Source organism: Myotis nattereri (assembly GCF_964212035.1).
Source record: "Myotis nattereri genome assembly, chromosome: X".
NCBI lineage: Eukaryota > Metazoa > Chordata > Mammalia > Chiroptera > Vespertilionidae > Myotis > Myotis nattereri.
The window spans coordinates 94,305,208-94,324,104 of NC_138078.1; the positions used below are offsets into that span (position 1 = coordinate 94,305,208).

The 18,897-nt window shown below is 39.1% G+C and overlaps 1 protein-coding gene across 1 annotated transcript in view; it reads left to right on the forward strand.

The window, feature by feature from the left end:
* Positions 1–18,897, forward strand: part of IL1RAPL2 (interleukin 1 receptor accessory protein like 2) — a gene marked incomplete at its 3' end in the record, with an annotated part of 1,466,967 nt that overhangs the window by 56,421 nt on the left and 1,391,649 nt on the right. Inside the window, exon 2 of the mRNA XM_081115342.1 lies at positions 14,248–14,348. Within this exon, the coding sequence (XP_080971468.1) occupies positions 14,267–14,348 (82 nt within the window). The 5' untranslated portion in view covers positions 14,248–14,266. The remainder of the gene's footprint in view (positions 1–14,247; positions 14,349–18,897) is intronic.

An 18,897-nucleotide genomic window follows, 5' to 3' on the forward strand; every position in this document is an offset into this window, starting at 1 on the left:
TAACAGCACCCGGCTGTTCTAATTATAGTGGCTTTTAGTATAACTTGACATCTCGTATTGTGATTCCTCCAAGTTTGTGCTTCTTTCTCAAGTTAGCTGTGGCTATTTGGGGTCTTTTTTGGTTCCATATAAAGTTTTGGAGTATTTGTTCTAGAACTGTGAAATATGGTGTTGGTACTTCAATAGGGATTGCATTGAATCTACAGATTGATTTGGGTTGTATGGACAATTTAATGATGTTTATTCTACCAATCCATGAACACAGGATATTGTTGCACAGGTTTATATCTCCTTCTATCTCTTTTTTCAGCGTCCTATAGTTTTCCAAGTACAAGTCTTTTACCTCCTTGGTTAAGTTTATTCCTAAGTATCTTAATTTTTTTGCAATGGTAAATGGAATTGTGTTTGTTTGTTTGTTTGTTTCTCTTTCTGAGAATTCATTATTGGTGTATAAAAATGCCATAGATTTCTGGGTGCTAATTTTGTATCCTGCTACATTGCCAAATTCCTTTATTAAGTTTAGTAGGTTTTTGGTGTAGTCTATAGAATATTCTATATACAATATCATGTCATTTGCAAATAATGCGAGTTGTTCTTTCTTCTTTCTAATTCGGATGCCTTTATGTTTTCTTTGTTTAATATTTTTTATTGATTTTTTACAGAGAGGAAGGGAGAGGGATAGAGAGTTAGAAACATTGATGAGAGAGAAACCTCAATCAGTTGCCTCCTTCACACCCCCTACTGGGGATGTGCCTGCAACCAAGTACATGCCTTTGACTGGAATTGAACCTGGGACCCTTCAGTCCACAGGCCGACACTCTATCCCAGTGATGGCGAACCTATGACACGTGTGTCAGACGTAACACGCGGACTCATTTTTTGGTTGATTTTTCTTTGTTAAATGGCATTTAAATATATAAAATAAATATCAAAAATGTAAGTCTTTGTTTTACTATGGTTGCAAAGATCAAAAAAATTCTATATGTGACACAGCACCAGAGTTAAGTTAGGGTTTTTCAAATGCTGACACGCCGAGCTCAAAAGGTTCGCCATCACCGCTCTATCCACTAAGCCAAACCGACTAGGGCTTTGTTTTCTTTTTGTCTCATCACTGTGGCTACAACTTTCAGTACTCTATTGAATAAGAGTCATGAAAGCAGACATACCTGTCATGTTCTTGTTCTCAGGGGATATAGTTTTAGGTTTTGCTCATTGTGTATAATGTTGGTGGTAAATTTGTGTTATATCATCTTTATTATGTTGAGGTATGATCCCTCTGTTCCCACTTTGCTGAGAGCTTTTATAAAAAACTAGAGGCCCAGTGCATGAAATTCGTACATGTGTAGGGTCCCTAGGCCTGGACAGCGATCAGAGCTGATCTGTGGGGCAACTGGTACGATGATTGGGGGCCACCTCTTGCTCGCACCCACCTGAGCCAGCTTGCTGCTGCCTGCTCGCTGGCCCCGCCTCCCACTGCCACCACAAGTCACCTCCCTCTGTGGGGTTACCAGCGGGGTGATCAGGGGAGCCCCTGCTCGCACCCGCCTTGGCTGGCCTAGTGCCTGTGGGCTGGAGGCAGCTCCTGCATTGAGCATCTTCCCCCTGGTGGTCAGTGCACATCATAGTGACCAGTCGTTCTGCTGTTTGGTCAATTTGCATATTAGGCTTTTATGATATATGATGGGTGCTATATTTTTGTCGAATGCTTTTTTCTGTATCTGTTGATATCTTGTGATTTTTGTCTTTCAATTTGTTTATGTGATGTATCATGTTTATTGCTTTGCTAATATTGTACCAGCCTTGCATCCCTGGAATAAATCCCACTTGGTCATGGTGTATGATCTGTTCAATATATTGCTGGATCTGATTTGCTAATATTTTGTTGAGAATTGTAGCATCTATGTTCATCAGTGATAATGGCCTGTAATTCTCTTTCTTTGTAGTGTGTTGGTCTGGTTCTGGAATTAGGATAATGCTGGCCTCATAAAAAGAGCTTGGAAGTATGCCTTCTTCTTGGATTTTTTGGAATAGTTTGAGGAGTATAGGTGTTAGTTCTTCCTTGAATGTTTGGTAAAACTCCCCTGTGAAGCCATCTGGACCAGGGCTTTTGTTTGCTGGGAATTTTTTATTTCTTCCTCAATGTCATCAGTTATTGGCCTTTTCAGGTTTCCTGATTCTTCCTGTTTTTTTTTTTAAATGATTGTATTTTTCTAGGAATTTGTCCATTTCTCAACATTGTCTAGCTTGTTGGCATGGAGTTGTTCATAGTATTTTCTATAAATACTTCATATTTCTGTGGTGTCAGTTGCTATTTAACTGATTTCTTTTATGTGTTTTTTTTCCCCCCTCACTCTTTGTTTCTTGATGGTTCTGGCTAAAGGTTCATCAATCTTGTTTATCCTTTCAAAGAACCAACTCTTGTGTTTATTTATTTATTTTTTTGGAATAGTTTTAGGAGGATAGGTGTTAGGATTTTTTTGTATTGTTTTTAGTCTCTATGTCATTTATTTCTACTCTAACCTTTATTATTTCCTTCTTTGTACTTTGGGCTTTTTTTGTTCTCTTTCTAATTCTTTAACTGTTAAGGTTAAATAGTTTATTATTAAATGTTCTTGTTTATTTTTTGAGGTTGGTATATGGTGCTATGAACTTGTGTTTCAGGACTGCTTTCACTGTGTCCCATAGATTTTGGGTTGTTGTGTGTTTAATTTCATTTTGTTGTAGGAAGTTTTTTATTTATTTCTTAATCTCATTGGTAACCCATTTATTATTTAATAACATGTTATTGAGCCTCCATGTGTTTGAATGTTTTTGAGTGTTTATATTGTAGTTGATTTCTAATTTCCCATTGTTATCTGAGAAGATGCTTGATATTATTTCAATCTTATTGAATGTATAGAGACTATTTTGTGTCCTAACATGTTGTCCATCTTTGAGAATGACCCATGTATTCTTGAGAACAATATATATTCTGCAGTTTTGTGGTGAAATGTTCTATAAATGTCAATTAAATTAATCTGATCCAGTGTGTCCTTTAGATTCTCTGTTTCCTTGTCTGGAATATCTATCCAGTGAAGTCAACAAGGTGTTAATGTCCCCTATTGTGACTATGTTGCTGTCAATCTCTCCCTAATGTCTTCTAAAAGGTTTTATTAAATATATACTTAGGTGCTCCTATATTGGGTGCATATATGTTTACCAGGGTTATACACTCTTGTTAGATAGATCCCTTTAGTATTATGTAGTGCCCTTCATTGTGATGGCATTCATTTTGAAGTCTATTTTGTCAGATATGAATATTGCTCCCCACCATTTTTTTGTTTCCATTTGCATGGAAAATTTATTTCTATCCCTTCATTCTCATCCTGTGTGAATCTTTTGTTCTGAGGTGAGTCTCTTGTAGTTAGCATATAATTGGTCAATATTTTATATCCATTCAGCTACCTATATCTTTTGATTGGAGTATTTAATCCATTTACCTTTAAGGTTATTATTGATAGGTACTTATTTATTGCCATTTTAATTCAGTATGCCTATATTTCTATCTCTATTTCTTCTTTTAATTACAGCCATTCCTTTAGCATTTATTTAGCCTTTTTTTCTGGGAAGCTCTTTATTTCACCATCTACTTTGAATGATAGCAATACTGGATATCTTGGTTTGAGATTCTTGCTTTTCATTACCTTGAATACTTCATGCCATTCCCTTCTGGCCTGTAGAGTTTCTGATGAGAAATCAGCTGACAGCTCTATGGGAGTTCCTTTGTTGTAACAGATTGTTTTTCCCTTGTTGCCTTTAAGATTCTATCTTTATCTTTAACTTTTGGAATTTTAATTATGATGTGTCTGGGGGTGGGCCTATTAGAGTTCTTGCTTGAGACTCTCTGTGCCTCCTGAACTTGTGTAACTTTTTGCTTCACCGGGTTAGGTTACTTTCTGCCATTATTTCTTCAAACACATTCTCTATCTGTTGGCCACTTTCCTACCCTTGTGGTACTCTCATGATGTGAATATTGTTATGTTTCATGTCCCACAACTCCCTTAAGTTGTCCTCCTGTTTTCTTAATTTATTTTTTATTTTTGGTTCTCTGAATGATTTTCTCTACCCTGTCTTTTGATTCACTGGTCTGATCCTTGGCTTCTCCTAATCTGCTGTATATTCCTTCCAATGTGTTCTTTGTTAGTGCTATGTCATTATTTATTTCTGACAGGTCTTTTTTCATAGTTACTATATCTTTTCTCCTGCTGTTGAGCATGCTTGCCATCATTATTCTGAACTCAATATCTGATAAATTTCTTATCTCCATTTCATTTATCTCTTCTTCTGGAGAATTATTCTTACATTTGGGGCTTGTTTTTTTGTCTGCTCATTTTATCTGCCTGTTTGGGTTTGTGTCTATGTATTAGGTGGATCTGCTATGACTCCCAATCTCTACTGCAGGACAATGTCAGACGCTGTTTCTGACTGGCCCTGAGTACCCTGTTTGGAGCTATCTGCCATCCACAGCTTGTGGCTCCCTCTGCTGGGGCTTGGTGTCTTTGTAAAGAACCAAGATGTGTACAAGGTTTGCTTTTCCTAGCCCCAGGTCCAGAATTAAATCAGGCAAGGACTAAAAGCCTCCAGAGGCCTGCCTCTGCCTGCCTTCTGATTGTTAATTCAGTCTTGATTAGGCTGTTGACCACAGGGTGGGGTGAGAGGTTACAGGGTGGGTAAGTTGCTTCTGTCTACAGGATTATTGTTATTCTTTGTCTCTTAATGTGCCTCAGAAACTCCACAGGGTGGGGCAAGGGGTTTTCCAATAGGGTCGTGCAATTGCTTCCCCCCAACCCCCTGGCAAAGCTGCCTGGATGGTAAAAGTCTGTAGGAGAAAGATGTGCTTTGCAGTATGAGGGAATGATTCAGCACAGGAAACCTTGGTGTCTGCCTTTTGAGCTCTAATCCTAGAGCCCATACCCTGGCTTCTGCTCACACAGCTCCAGTCTACTCTGTCCTCCCTCTGCCAGAGCCCAAGGTGAATGGAAAGCTGCACATGAAATTTTGTGTGTTGGCCCTTTAAGTGTGTGCCTGCATTTTCAGCTGTCTCTCCCTGGAAGACAGCAACACTGTTGCTTTTCACTGCCAGATGTTGTGTGGGCACCTTTGTCAGTTCTGGTTCTCTGGGCTGGGAGTCAAAGCTTGAGGTTTAGACCCCAGAGTTCTCAGTTGGAACCCCCCCGCTCCAGCTGCGATATCCCTCTGTAACTTCAGCTGCTGTATGTGGGAACACAGCCAGCCCTTTGTGCCTCTTCACTTTCTACTAGTCTCTATGCTGTCTCCACTTTCCATCCTTAGTTATCAGGGTTCTCTTCAGCTCATCTTCAGTTGATTATTCTGGATAGATTTTCAGTATTTTAATTACAATTCTAATTTTGTCCTGGGTTTGTATCAGTGTAGCTTCCACTTACTCTGTCAACATTTTTTAATCTAGTTCAATTACATTTTTAAAAACTCTTGTCAAGCTGGGATGGTGTAGTTCAGTGGTTGAGTGCTGACCTGTGAACCAGGAGGTCACGGCTCATTTCCCAGTTAGGGTGTGCATGGGGCAACTGATCAATGATTCTCTCTCATTATTGATGTTTCTATGTCTCTCTCCTCACTTCTTCTCTCTAAAATCAATAAAAACATTTTTAAAAACCCAAAAAGCTATTGTCAAGTTTGCCCTGCTCATATCAGGTTTTGATACTCTAAGGAGAGGAATACTAATGGCTTCATTAGCCATTGTGCCAGCATCTTCAGTCTTTAGAATTCCTCATGTAGTCTTATGAGATGTTTACATACTGACCTTAGGGAATTAGTAAACATAAAGCCCTCAGGAAAATACAAATTTCAAGAGTATTTAACATGTTTACAGTCACAGTAGGGGAAAGACTCTTTTTGAGAAAAAAAATAGTTTTGAAATAACTGAATGGTATCATAATTGACATCTTATTCTTATAATATATTATACTTACTCCTGTACACTTTCTTCACATAACAGTAAGTTGGTTGTAAAATCACCAAGAGGAAAAAGTTATAATGTAATAGACTAAAATTTCAGTATAAGATTTCCAGGGGATAACTTGAGCTGCTTCTGACACTTTTAGCATTTAAACAGATGTGTGGAGCCCTAACCGGTTTGGCTCAATGGATAGAGCATCAGGCTGCGGACTCAAGGGTCCCAGGTTCAATTCCGGTCAAGGGCATGTACCTTGGTTGCAGACACATACCCAGTAGGGAGTGTGCAGGAGGCAGCTGATCGATCTTTCTCTCTCATCGATGTTTCTAATTCTCTATCCCTCTCCCTTCTTCTCTGTAAGAAATCAATAAAATATATTTAAAAAAATAAAGTCGCCTTGTTCTTAAAAAAAATAAAAATAAAATAAAATAAACAGATGTGTGGAACCATATGTTAGGAACTCAGTGGTCACAATTCTGAGATACTCCTTGATCAATGATAATATTTCAGGTGGATTGCTGTTTGTTACAGTTGAGCACTGCTGATTGATTGCACTGGCCTTTCTTTGTGAATATTTGAATTGTCATTATGGCAGAATTTCCCTTTCAGTGGGAAACCTGAATCAACTATTGAAAATGCTACAAAACACTTCTCTTACTCTATATTCCCTTAGCACTTGACATAATAGATTGTTCTTCACTGTCTTGCATTTGACTAAGCACTGTAGTATGCATGCATCTTTGCACTTAGTTATAGCTCTTTGAAGGCAAGTAGTAATGTTTTATAATCCTAGACTTGGTTTATGACTTCCATAGAATCTAACTTCTCAGGTAAAAAATAGTTTAGTAGTGGTTAAGAGCTAGGGCTTTCTAGTCACACAGACCTAAATTTAACTCCTTTTTCCCCTTGATTTACTATTGTTGTGACCATTGGTAAGTTATAAGTGTCAGTTTTTGAAAAGTGAAATGAGGATTATAATACCTCACGAGGTCATTGATGAGGAAAAATACCATACAATGGTTTAGCGTAGTGTTTGGCACACACAAAATGCTCAATAAATTATTATTATTATTATTATTATTATTATTATCATCATCATTTTTTTTGCTGTCTATATTTCATGTTTAATTACAAAATTCACACAGGTAACTGCGCTTGCCGAAACAAATTCAAATAAAATCATGTGATCTATAATAATAAAAGCATAATATGCAAATTGACCAAACGGCCGAACAGCAGAACAACCTCCCGACTGAAGCTGGGGCTGTGAGGGCCAAGGCAGCCGCCAGGGCTGCGAAGGCCTACTCTTGCACAGATTTTGTGCATCGGGCCTCTAGTATGAAATAAAAGAAAGTTATATTTCCATTTCCATCTAAGTCTTTGTTTTTTGTGTTTGTTTGTTTTTTTTGGGTTTTTTTTGCCATTTTTTTTTAATTTATTGCTTAAAGTATTACAAACGGTATTATTATTATTATTATTACTACTAGAGGCCCGGTGCACAAAATTCATGCATGGTTAGGGTCTCTAGGTCTCGCTGGTGATCAGGGCCAATCAGGGACTTCCGGCTGCTGGCCAGGGCCTTTCTTCCCCTGGCTGCTGGCTACTGGCCAAAGCCTTCCTTCATTCCACGCCATGCCCTGGTGGTCAGCGCATGTCATAGTGAGTAATCAAACTCCCGTGGGGACGGTTTGCATATTAGCATTTTATTATATAAGACTAGAGGCCCGGTGCACAAAAATTTGTGCACTCATGGGGTGTGGGGGGTCCCTCAGCCTGGCCTGTGCCCTCTCGCAGTCTGGGACCCCTCAGGGGATGACCACCTGCTGGCTTAGGCCAGCTCCCCAGGGAATTGGGCCTAAGGTGGCAATCAGACATGCCTCTGGCAGCCCGGCAGCCCTCGGAGGATGTCGATTTGCTAGCAGGGAGCAGGCCTAAACTGCAGTCGGACATCCTTAGCGCTGCTGAGGAGGCAGGAGAGGCTCCCACCACCACTGCTGTACTGGCAGCCATCAGCCTGGCTTGTGGCTGAGCAGAGCTCCTCCCATGTGAGAGCGCCCTGACCACCAGAGGGAAGCTTCTGCATTGAGCGTCTGCCCCCTGGTGGTCAGTGTGTGTCATAGTGATCAGTTATTCCCAGTCCTTCTGCTGTTAGGGTCAGTTTGCATATTACCTGTTTACTAAATAGGATAGAGGCCTGGTGCACGAGTGGGGTCCAGCTGGTTTGCCCTGAAGGGTGTCCCGGATCAGGGTGAGGGTCCTGCTTGGGTGCCTGGCCAGCCTGGATGATGGGATGATGGCTGTTTGCAGCTGGTCACACCCCCTTCAGGTTGGGGGTCCTGCTTGGGTGCCTGGCCAGCCTGGATGATGGGATGATGGCTTTCTGCAGCTGGTCACACACCCTTCAGGGTGGGGGTCCCCACTGGGGTGCCTGGCCAGTCTGGATGAGGGGCTGAGGGCTGTTTTCAGGCTGGTGGGCGACTGAAGCTCCCAGTCTCTCCTTTTTTCTTTTTTTTTTATTCTGGGATTAATTTACCTTCTATAGCTGTCACTGGAGCTGAGAGCAGGCTCCAGCTCTGAGGCCATTGCCGGCTGAAAGCAGGTTTCTGGGGTTTGTTTAGGTTCTATAATTGCAACATTGTTTCATCCGGAGCTCAGAGCTGAGCTGCGGCAGGTGGGGAACGTTGATTTCCTCCATCATTGGAGTAAGCAAGCCTCATGTTCATGTTCGCTTCGGCTGCCTGGCTGCTGGCCGCTGGCCGCCATCTTGGCTGGCAGTTAATTTGCATATCTCGCTGATTAGCCAATGGGAAGGGTAGCGAAGTTATGGTTAATTACCATGTTTCTCTATTATTAGATAGGATTATTACTATTATTATAGAATACTAGTGGCCTGGTACATGAAATTCGTGCACTTTGAAAGGGAATTAATTAGAAGAACGTAATTTGGACTCACTATCTAATATCAATAATATATGAGCATGAGGCAGTCCGCATTTCTGAAATTCAATGACATGAATTTTAGTTATTACTTTGCCAAATAAATGGAATTTACATATATCATTTAAAAGAGCACTCAGTTTCATATTAAAAACTCTGGCTACCAAGTAAGGTCTGTTATCTGCCCATTTGGGGTTGCATGTCATGGTTATAAATAAATTTGGCTTGCCATGCTTCATTACAATTGACATAGCATCCTGATATCACTGCTGCATATTTCTGGGAGTACCCTCAGAAGATGACGGAAGTATTATCATTTTACCAATCGGCACATTGTCATTTTCAGATCTAGATTTAAGATAATCCATCAAACCACTATATTTTTCAACTCTCAACTTAGATTGGTTTGCTTTGATGAAATTTATCCAATTGGCCTCCATTTTTTAATATGAATCCGCAATAAACTGTTGAGTTAATTTTCCTGCATTTAAAATAGGATTGAACGTGTCCTGCACAGAGAGATGAAATCCATAATACTGCATTTGTGTGACTCATGTCCTTATATTTTCTCTAGTATTATTGTCGATTACACTGTTTTCTCTGAGTCTTAATGCAATATCTGTTCCCTAGCCTTTTTCACCATGTGGAAAAAGAATAGGGTATGTCATTGCATCTAATGTAGGAAACAGGATATTGACTTGTTTCATTTTAGTGGCATTCGGATTATTAGGATCTGGTTTACAATGAATGAGCAAGTCCCTTTCAAAAGAAGGTTCTCCATCTTCGTTTCTGAATATGACAGCAACCTCGGTTACATGGGGAGAATTATATCTACCTGGGTCACTGTTACAATCATATTTAATCACCATTGTTACCTCTGTGGGAGCAATACCTTTTGCTGCTGCTTCAGATGAGGCTTCCTTTTCTACCTCATGTAGCATCTTGTATTATTTGTTAATTCATTTATTTCATGCATAAGGTTGTTGATGTTGATCATGAGTCTTTCTGAGCAGCCTGGTTTTCCGGCATTGCTAATCTTTTACTTGTAGCTTAGGCTGTATCCAAAATATAGAGTTGAGCAAACTTCTGAGAAACATCATCTGAAGGATGTAAAGTTCCAGTATGGTGATAAACTTGTCCGTGTGTTCTAGAACAGTATGGTCCATATTCTGATGGTGATGCAATATTTGCACCCATGGAAGCAAAAGCAAAAGAACTATTTATGGAACGAATATTTGCCATGGAAATTTTACTGTCAGAATCTTCGTTTGTCATTAATCTTTTTAAATATGCTGGGTAATCTGTAAAATTTATATATTTGGACAGACTTTCTCTTTGCTACAACATTGAGTAAATTTCCTATCGGATGTTTTTTTCTTCAGAGAAATTTAGTGATAGGCAAAATTCACATCGAATAGTCATTCCACCACAACTATGTTCGAGGATTGCATCCTCATGTACTCCATTTTTGCTGAGAAGGCAGTTCCTACCGGTATTGGTAGTATTTGTTGATGACTGTTCTCTAGACATATTCTGTTGTTGCCACCGCCTTCTTTCAACTTCAAAGGCATGTTGGTTTTTAGACATTTTCTGCCAATGATGCTGGTATTTTTTGGCTTCAGAGCGACATTTTTCCAATAGCTGGACTTCAGATACATTCTGTCGCAGGCACCACCTTTCTTCAATATCAGACACACGTTGCTCTTCAGACATTTTCTGTCGATAATGCCAGCATCTTTCAGCTGCAGAGCTATGTTGTATCAACAGTTGTTCTTTAGATATAGTCCCACCTGTCTACTGTCATGGTCTGAGACGCAGGTGAATGAGAGTCCTGGCTGTCAGGCCACTGAGAGCTATCTGAACAACGGCTGATTCTGGCTAATTCTGTGGGGGTGGGACTTCCTCCTCCCTGCTGTCAGTTTCCACAGCTGTGATGAGGAAGCTGGGGTGACAGAGGGAGCCACACACTCCAAGCTGCCCTCTCTCTCTCTCTGCTCTATGTCCAGTGGCCTCCTGCTCTGCCAAGTCCTCCAAACCTCCCACTCTCCGCCTGCTCTCCTGCTCTGCTCTCCAGTGGCGAAGGTCCTGGGAGTCTGCGGGCATGTCTTGGCATGGTTGGCCTTGCCTCCTGGGGCTAGCAAAGGTCCTGGGAGCCTGCAGGCATGGCTAGGCATGGCTGGCCTCACCTCCGGGGCCAGCAATGGTCCTGGGAGCCCACAGCCGCCATTGCCTCCTGGGGTGCTTGACACTTGCATGTGCAAATTAACCCGCCATATTTGTCAGGTTAATTTGCATACTCTGATTGGCTGGTGAGCAAAGCAGAGGGATGGTTAATTTACATGTTTCTCTTTTATTATATAGGATAACAGTTATTCTTCAAAATTTGTTGAAATAATTAACTGTCTTGTGGAACAGGTTTAGAAAATATAGATTTGAAAACTTGATATGTCCAGTTTTAATAATCCTCACTGATTTTAATGGACAAAATGGTAATATCTTATATAATAAAACCCTAATATGCAAATTGACCAAACAGCAGAACAACTGGCAGAACGACTGGTCGCTATGACATGCACTGACCATCAGGGGGCAGATGCTCAATGCAGGAGCTGCTCCCAATGCAGGAGCTGCCTCCAGCCTGCCACCCAGCAGTGGTGGGGGGCGGAGCCGGCGAGCCAGTGGCACCAGGCCACCAGCCAAGGTAGGTGTGAGTGGGGGCCCCGATCGCCCCATTGGTTGCCCCACAGATCGGCCCTGATCAGCAGACAGGTCTAGGGACCCTACCAGTGCATGAATTTCATGCTCCGGGCCTCTAGTATGAAATAATTCTGTGATTTAATTCCAGTGATTCAATTCCAATGATTATTTCACTGGTTAAAGTCAAATAATAAGTATTTCATTTCAGAAAGGAAGGGGTCAATTAAATAGGGAAGTAGAAATATTTTTGTGTCCATTGGATATCAGTTATAAAATATAGTTCTTGTTTTGGGTGAAAATTATAAGTATTAGGTTTTTAAAACAGGGTTTTTTAAAGGCTTTCTCAATTAATCTTTTATTTAATTTTATTACCATTTATAAAATATTAAAATCCTTAAACTGAGGTTTGTTTCTGTTTGGTTTTTTTTTTTTTTTTTGGCAAATTGCAGTTCTTACAAACCATTGGCTTTTGGACAGATATAGTGAAGGTATGATCATGGTTTGGATAGGCTGAGGGTAAGGAGCACATGGAACACTCTTAGTATCTTACCAGCAAGGTTCATTTGATAACTGAGTGAATACAGCAGGAAGAATTAAATTATATGAACCCATATTTTTATCAAAATCACTGGGGGTGATATAACTTCTAAACAGAGACACAAGATAGAAGAGCTACAATGTGTCTGTGGTTCAGGAAGATTTTGAATAATAAGCCATCTTTCAAAGTCCAGAGCCTACACAGTCTTCTGAGATCAAAATCAGACAGTTAAAGTTTCTGTAAAACAAAGAACTGCATGGAGTTTATCATGGCCTTTTCAGTCTTGGTTTAGGTTCTTCCATAATCATGCCCAAAGACAAAGCATTTGGATGTAAGTAGTTTATTTAGGAGGTGATCCCAGGAAGTACTGCAAGGGAATGACAAGGTCAGCCTGGGTTCTTTATCCTGTTCCATTGGTACAAGGGAAGTTCAGAATGTCAACTGGCAAAAGAAAGCCTGTCTTCTTTATTAAAAGATGACCTCCTCCTCCTTCAAAACCCTCTTTGTCTATTGATGCAATGGGGGTGGGATGATAAGAAACTAGCTGCATTGGGTAGCTGAACTGGTGGCCTCAGCACCAAACTGGAAGTTTTCTGAATTTAGGATATCAAGTGGATCTTTGCGATCAATTCTGGGAAAAGAGGATTCCACCCAACACTTCATATCATCTTGTTACTTTTACATTCTGGGTAAGGCTCTGGACCTTGAGGAACAAACCAATTATTCAAGAAACAATTCTTTACATGGAATTCTGGATCTTTAAATGTTATTCAGAGGCTGCTCTTGCCTTTCCACTTGGGTTTGCTTCTACCTGTTATTTCTGGGGTCACTGAGGTTTCACCTTCATGTTATCTTTTGCCATTTTTATATGTTTATGATGAACACAATGTACCTCTATAGTGCTTATATTCTAATTCTGAAAGGATCCTAGATGAGTCCCCATATAAGTATCCAACTGACTGAAAAGTCTTAACTCAGTGGGACAAATGTTGTTTTTTTTAATACATTTTTATTGATTTCGGAAAGGAAGGGAGAGGGAGAGAGAGAGATAGAAACATCAATGATGAGAGAGAATCATTGATCGACTGCCTCCTGCATGCCCCACACTGGGGACCAAGCCCACAGCCCGGGCATATGCCCTACCCAGAATAGAACCATGACCTCCTGATTCATAGGTCAATGCTCAACCACTGAGCCACACCAGCTGGGCTGTTTTTTGTTTTAAAAATGGTTTTGTTTTTCCCCCAAAATGGCTACTTATGGTCCTTTAGTCAACCCCTTTCTCTGTTATAGTTGACGAGGGGTTGGGGAAGAGGTGCTTAACAACATCTCAGTCCAATTCAGTACTCTCAGATATTTTTGGTTTTGGAACAGTTTCATTCCCACTGTTTAAGATTCAGTACTGTTTATTTAAAAATGTCTGTTAAAGTTTAGTGAAATGCTTCCTTTCACATAAATAAACAAAACAGCTAAGTGCTGATCAGTCTTATGAATAAAACAAGCAAGTAGGTGAGCTAGAGAATGGCAGAGTGAGATTTTAAGATTGGGTAGTCAGGAAAGGCCTTTTTGTGGGACTGAAATCAGTAAGATGAAGGAACTAAATGCATGAAGAGTGGGAAGGAATATCCCAGGAGAAGGACAAAATGCAAAGGCCATGAGGAAGGAATTACCTTGGTACTCTCCAGGGACAAATAAAATGTCCATAGTGGCTGAAGCATAGCCAACAAGGAGGGAAGTTTTGGAAATACAATTTTTTTAAAGAAACAACAACACATAACTGGAGCCCCACCTGCAGGCAGTTGAAAGTCTAATGGAAGAAGTTCAGATTTTACTGTAAATCGAGTGGAAAGCCACTGGAAAGTTCTAAGCAGGGAGATTTGTCATAATTCAACTGTTAACATTAATGTTTTCTTCCATTTTCATAAAAATAAACTAGAAGTCACCAGAATGGCATTGTTTCTGTAATGTGTCTTTGAGATATGTGAAATTATGCCTGCTATTTGTTGAAACCAAGATCTGTGATTCAAAAACTTAATTTATTTTTATTTCTATTATTATTATTATTATTATTATTATTAATTATTATTATTTTACTTTTCAGCTGCCAAGGGAAGTGAACCATGAAGCCACCATTTCTTTTGGCTCTTGTGATCTGTTCTGTATTCAGCAAAAATTTGAAGATGGTATCAAAGAGAAACTCTGGTAAGTTGCTGGCAACTTTCCACATTTTTTGGTTTAAAATAGTTTGGTTTTTGAACATCCAGAGAGTATCTTTGCCTTTAACTATGACTATCTTTAAGCAGAAGGACTTGTATTCCAGCCATGTTGCAAAGTAGCCAAAATGAAAACAAGATTTTAGCCTACCACTGAGAAAATGTTGGGAAACCAGTGGAATTTTGTTCAAATTCAATTACAGTATATCCTCAGTGGACAATGAAATGTTAAGGGCCTACTTAGGATTGATTAAATTTGCAAGTGAATATACACCTGGGAGCAAATATTTGCAAATGAAAAGATAGGAAACCTTTAAAAATATATATCCTTTACCTCCTAATTGAGTGTGCAGCATTACAGTTTAAATGAAAGCTTTTGACAAATATCAGTGCATTTTAGTTCCTCACATTTTACATTTGTATAAAATTCCTAACAGTTAGAGATTTAACGACTCCAAGTTCAGATATATTAGCTAATAGCCTAAAGAGGAATTTCTTAAGAAAAAATATCTATTCCTAGAACATGGGGGTGTGGCAGGCAGTCATGATTAAACTAAGAGATTAGTTATAGCCAGGAGATATTCCAATCAAAGCTTAATCATTGTTTAATAACACTTAGATATATGTGTCTTTTAGTTTTGATTATACATTCTAGCTATAATTACAAACCATGCATGTGATTTTAAGAATCGATTTTCTGTGTGTAATCATTCTAGTAAGACATTGAGGAATGTATTATTAATATGGAAACAAACAAAAAAAAACTGCAATGGGGCTTTCTGTTGACTTCTAATTCAGTTATTTCCTAGAATTAAATGTATGTTCTTTACTTTCTCATTTAGTATAAAACCCAGGCAATAAAGTACATGCCTATTTTACAAAGCAGTAAATGCTGACTGGAGCCTGGAGTTTGGTTAATGTCTATTTTCTGTGGTGAGAGTACTTGCTAATTGAAGTAGCTAAAGAATAGTATTGTTCTTCAGTTGATAGATATTAGTCTTTCACAAAAGTGTGTCACATGTTTTAAAATAGAACAAAGCTGAAGTTCAAAGGATTCTGGAATGGTAAAGGTCGGGCAATATATTGGGTTTTTTTTTCTCCACTTAAACACTTATGTATGTATTTAACATATTATTGTATTTTCTGACTTTCTTTCAGTTGTATTTGTGTGTAACATTTTACTTATATTATTTTCAATTTGCCATATTTTATGTGGCTCCCTTTCCTTACCTTACTTTTGAAGTCACATTTTCATTTTTTCTCTTGGTTCAGATTGATTATTGCTAAAATAAAATACTTGGGGATATTATTACTTACTAGCAAATGTAATTTGTTGGGCCAGACACCATTTTTCTCACTTTGTTGCATTATAATGTATGTATCAGAGCCTGAAAAAAAATAAAAGGATTGAGACTTTTAAAAGTTATCTATATTATGGTAGCTTAATTCTAATAAAATCCAAACTGAAAAAAATGAGCACAATTGCTATCAACATATTCTTGTTTTCTTGGTTTGCTTATTATTTATGAAGAAAAAGGCTGTTAAAATGTATATACATAGAGAAAGTTAAAAGATCAATTTTTAATGCTTTGTTCCTTTATTTTTTAGTTATGAAATGTGAGACTGTGACTTTCTAGGGGTTCTCAACTTTGTCTTCTTAGTATGCCCAAGTAGTGTCATATTTGCAGTGAGCTTTAGTGAAGAAACATTACCTGTACAGATATACCCAAGAGTGAATGTGTTTGAATGATTTTAGTCTCCATTCCCCCACATACCTACTAGGACAATAGAAATTATAATATTGGAACAAAACTTTTCTTATAGGTCTTGGAAGTAGAGATGATTTGAATGTAATTGGTCTTTATTCTTATGCCTTTCTGCTTCTATTTATGGTGTACATGGAGTAGGCAGGGAAGACTAATAGCATGATGTTGTTCTGTGCATGTCTCTCTGTATGGTATTTGTTTTTCAATTTAAAAATACAGTAACAAAAAAAAAAGCATGGGTGAATAAAAGACACCCTAAGTTGCCCATAGATGATGAAAAGGGGGGGGGTACTTTGGAGCAGTTCTTTTTACTCTTCCCTTCTATATAGCCACTTTCATCATAACCCCCTTCCAAGACCCTACATTTCTGCTATATTATTTTATGCAGAAAATAGATTATTTGCCCTCTTATTATGATACTAGAGTCCCATTGCACGAAGATTCGTGCAATAGGCCTTCTTTCCCCTGGCTGCCAGCACCAGTTTTCCTCTGGCACCCAGGACCCAGACCTTCACTCTGGCCACCGCCTTCCATCTTTGCTCTGTACACAGTCTTCACTGTGGCTGGAGCCTTCAGTCTTTGCTCCCCGCTCTGGCTGGAGTCTTCAGTCTCCGGCCAGAGCTGCTCCTGTAGCTCCTACCACCCCCCACACTCCCCCACATAGCTTGATCGCTGCTTCGCCTGCAGACCTCGCCAGCAAGCTCCTGAGTCCCAGGGGGCCGCCATGCCTGCGGCCCGGCTTTCCAATCACGATCACAGGCCACAGGCAAGGCGACTCCTGGGTCCCAGGAGGCCGCCTTGCCTGCAGCCTGGCTTTCCAGCAGCTCCTGGGGTCGCACATGGGGGCCTGGATGGTGGCTCCCGGTGTCCCACCCTGCCTCATTATGCAAATTAGCCGCCATCTTTGTTGGTGGTTAATTTGCATATCACAATGATCAGCCAATGGCGATGGTAGCGAAGGTACAGTTCATTACCATGTTTGTCTATTATTAGATAGGATTCCTCATGGAGAATATTAAAAATCACTTTGCAGATCTGTTGTACAAAATTTTGTTTTATATAGTCTGTGAGGTTCTTTGGCCTTTGCCAATTGAAGAGATACATATTCAAGCTTGCATAGTTGTTCTTGGAATCATCAATGGGACTCAGAACTTTTACTTTTCTCCCCTCCTTCCCTTCTTCCAAGTTGAAAAATGAAGAATGTTCCCTTTACTCATTTACATTTATAACTGCCAGATGTGAAGCCAATTATAATTATTTCTGTGCATTTCATTACAGACAGGGTTCCTTTTTGCTAAGATACCTAAAAATACTGATGTCAAGGGCCTCCCTATGCACAAGACAAAGGACCAAGGGATGCAAGTTTCTTCTTCTATAATTGTCAATCAAAGAAAATAAATAAATAAAACACTCAGGTTTTTAAAAAATATGGTCTGGGCATATATTGAAACAAACCTCTTGGTTTCCAGTAGTACACATTTTTTAGAAGCTGCATCACAGGCTATATATCTAGGTAATACTCATTCATACTGGGCAAGCCCAACCATCAACCCTGGCTAGAGAAACAGCAAAGCTGGCTCTGAGATTCCATCTAGGGCCTGGCTGCATTAGAATATACCAAAATGCACAGCATCTAATTTTAAGAACTATAGCTGATTGGCAAGTGTGGGCTTGTTATCTTCTTTGCAGAGTACTCATGAGGTCCTATAGCATCAGAATTCCCTAAATTTAGGACTAATAGGTAAGTTCAGTCTACTCTATGAACAATAGGTTTATATTACTTAAAGGTGTCATTCTTTATAGTAGATAATTGGCTAATTTGTTGCTTGACAAAGGCTAATGACAGGTGTCTAAAACTAATTTTTAATAGGATGAGTAGAATAAATAACTTTCCTTCAAGAAGAGATCACCCAAGCGCTTGTATTTGCCTATTTCTTTTTACCTAAAAAATCATGTCCCCAGAGTATACCTGGATTTTATTGGGGGAGGGTCATTGAACTGTCACCTTCACTTTTCTCTGACTTTTGTTGTTGCTGCTACTGCTGCAGCAACAGGAAAATGTGAACTGTGTTAATGCAATTGTGGTATTCAGTTCTTGCAGCCTAAATCTCCATGTCAGAGGAGAAAGGAATAGGATAACCAGCTTGATGAGAGGGTATGTTTAACTCTGAACTCAAATTGGGTCATCTTGCAGTCAGTACATCTGGAGGATGACCATAACAAAGCAACTTCTCAGTGATCTTGTGTTTGAAGGAAAATTGCAGTTACAAAAATATCTAAATCAACTAGAAAAATATAGTCTCTACTGGTAAGGAGGATGTGAAGGCCTGATGGCACACAGTAGGTACTTATAGATACATTTTGGATCAACTTGAACAGAAACATTCAATTCCATATAATGAAAAAATAGCTTTACCTGAGGCTTTGACTTACAGGTTTATAGACTTATGAAATTTTCTGATTGGTGATGAGAGGATAGCAGTTTGTTCTTACTAGAAATTTGGTTTTAGAATTTCCAATCAGATGACTGAAGAAGACCATAAAGGCAGAAATAGAGTTTATATGAGTATATTTCTGGCAAAAGCTAGAAAATGTTTCTCAAACAACTTCCAAGTATAAACAAAATAACTTTTTGTGAAATTGATTGTTATATAATTAAAAATAAAATGAAATCTGCTTTGACTTCTTAAAAAGGAGATAAAATGTTTTATTTTAAAATGGTTGTTAAAAGTAATGTTTCTCTGAAAATATTTACATTGTGCCTTTAGCTGT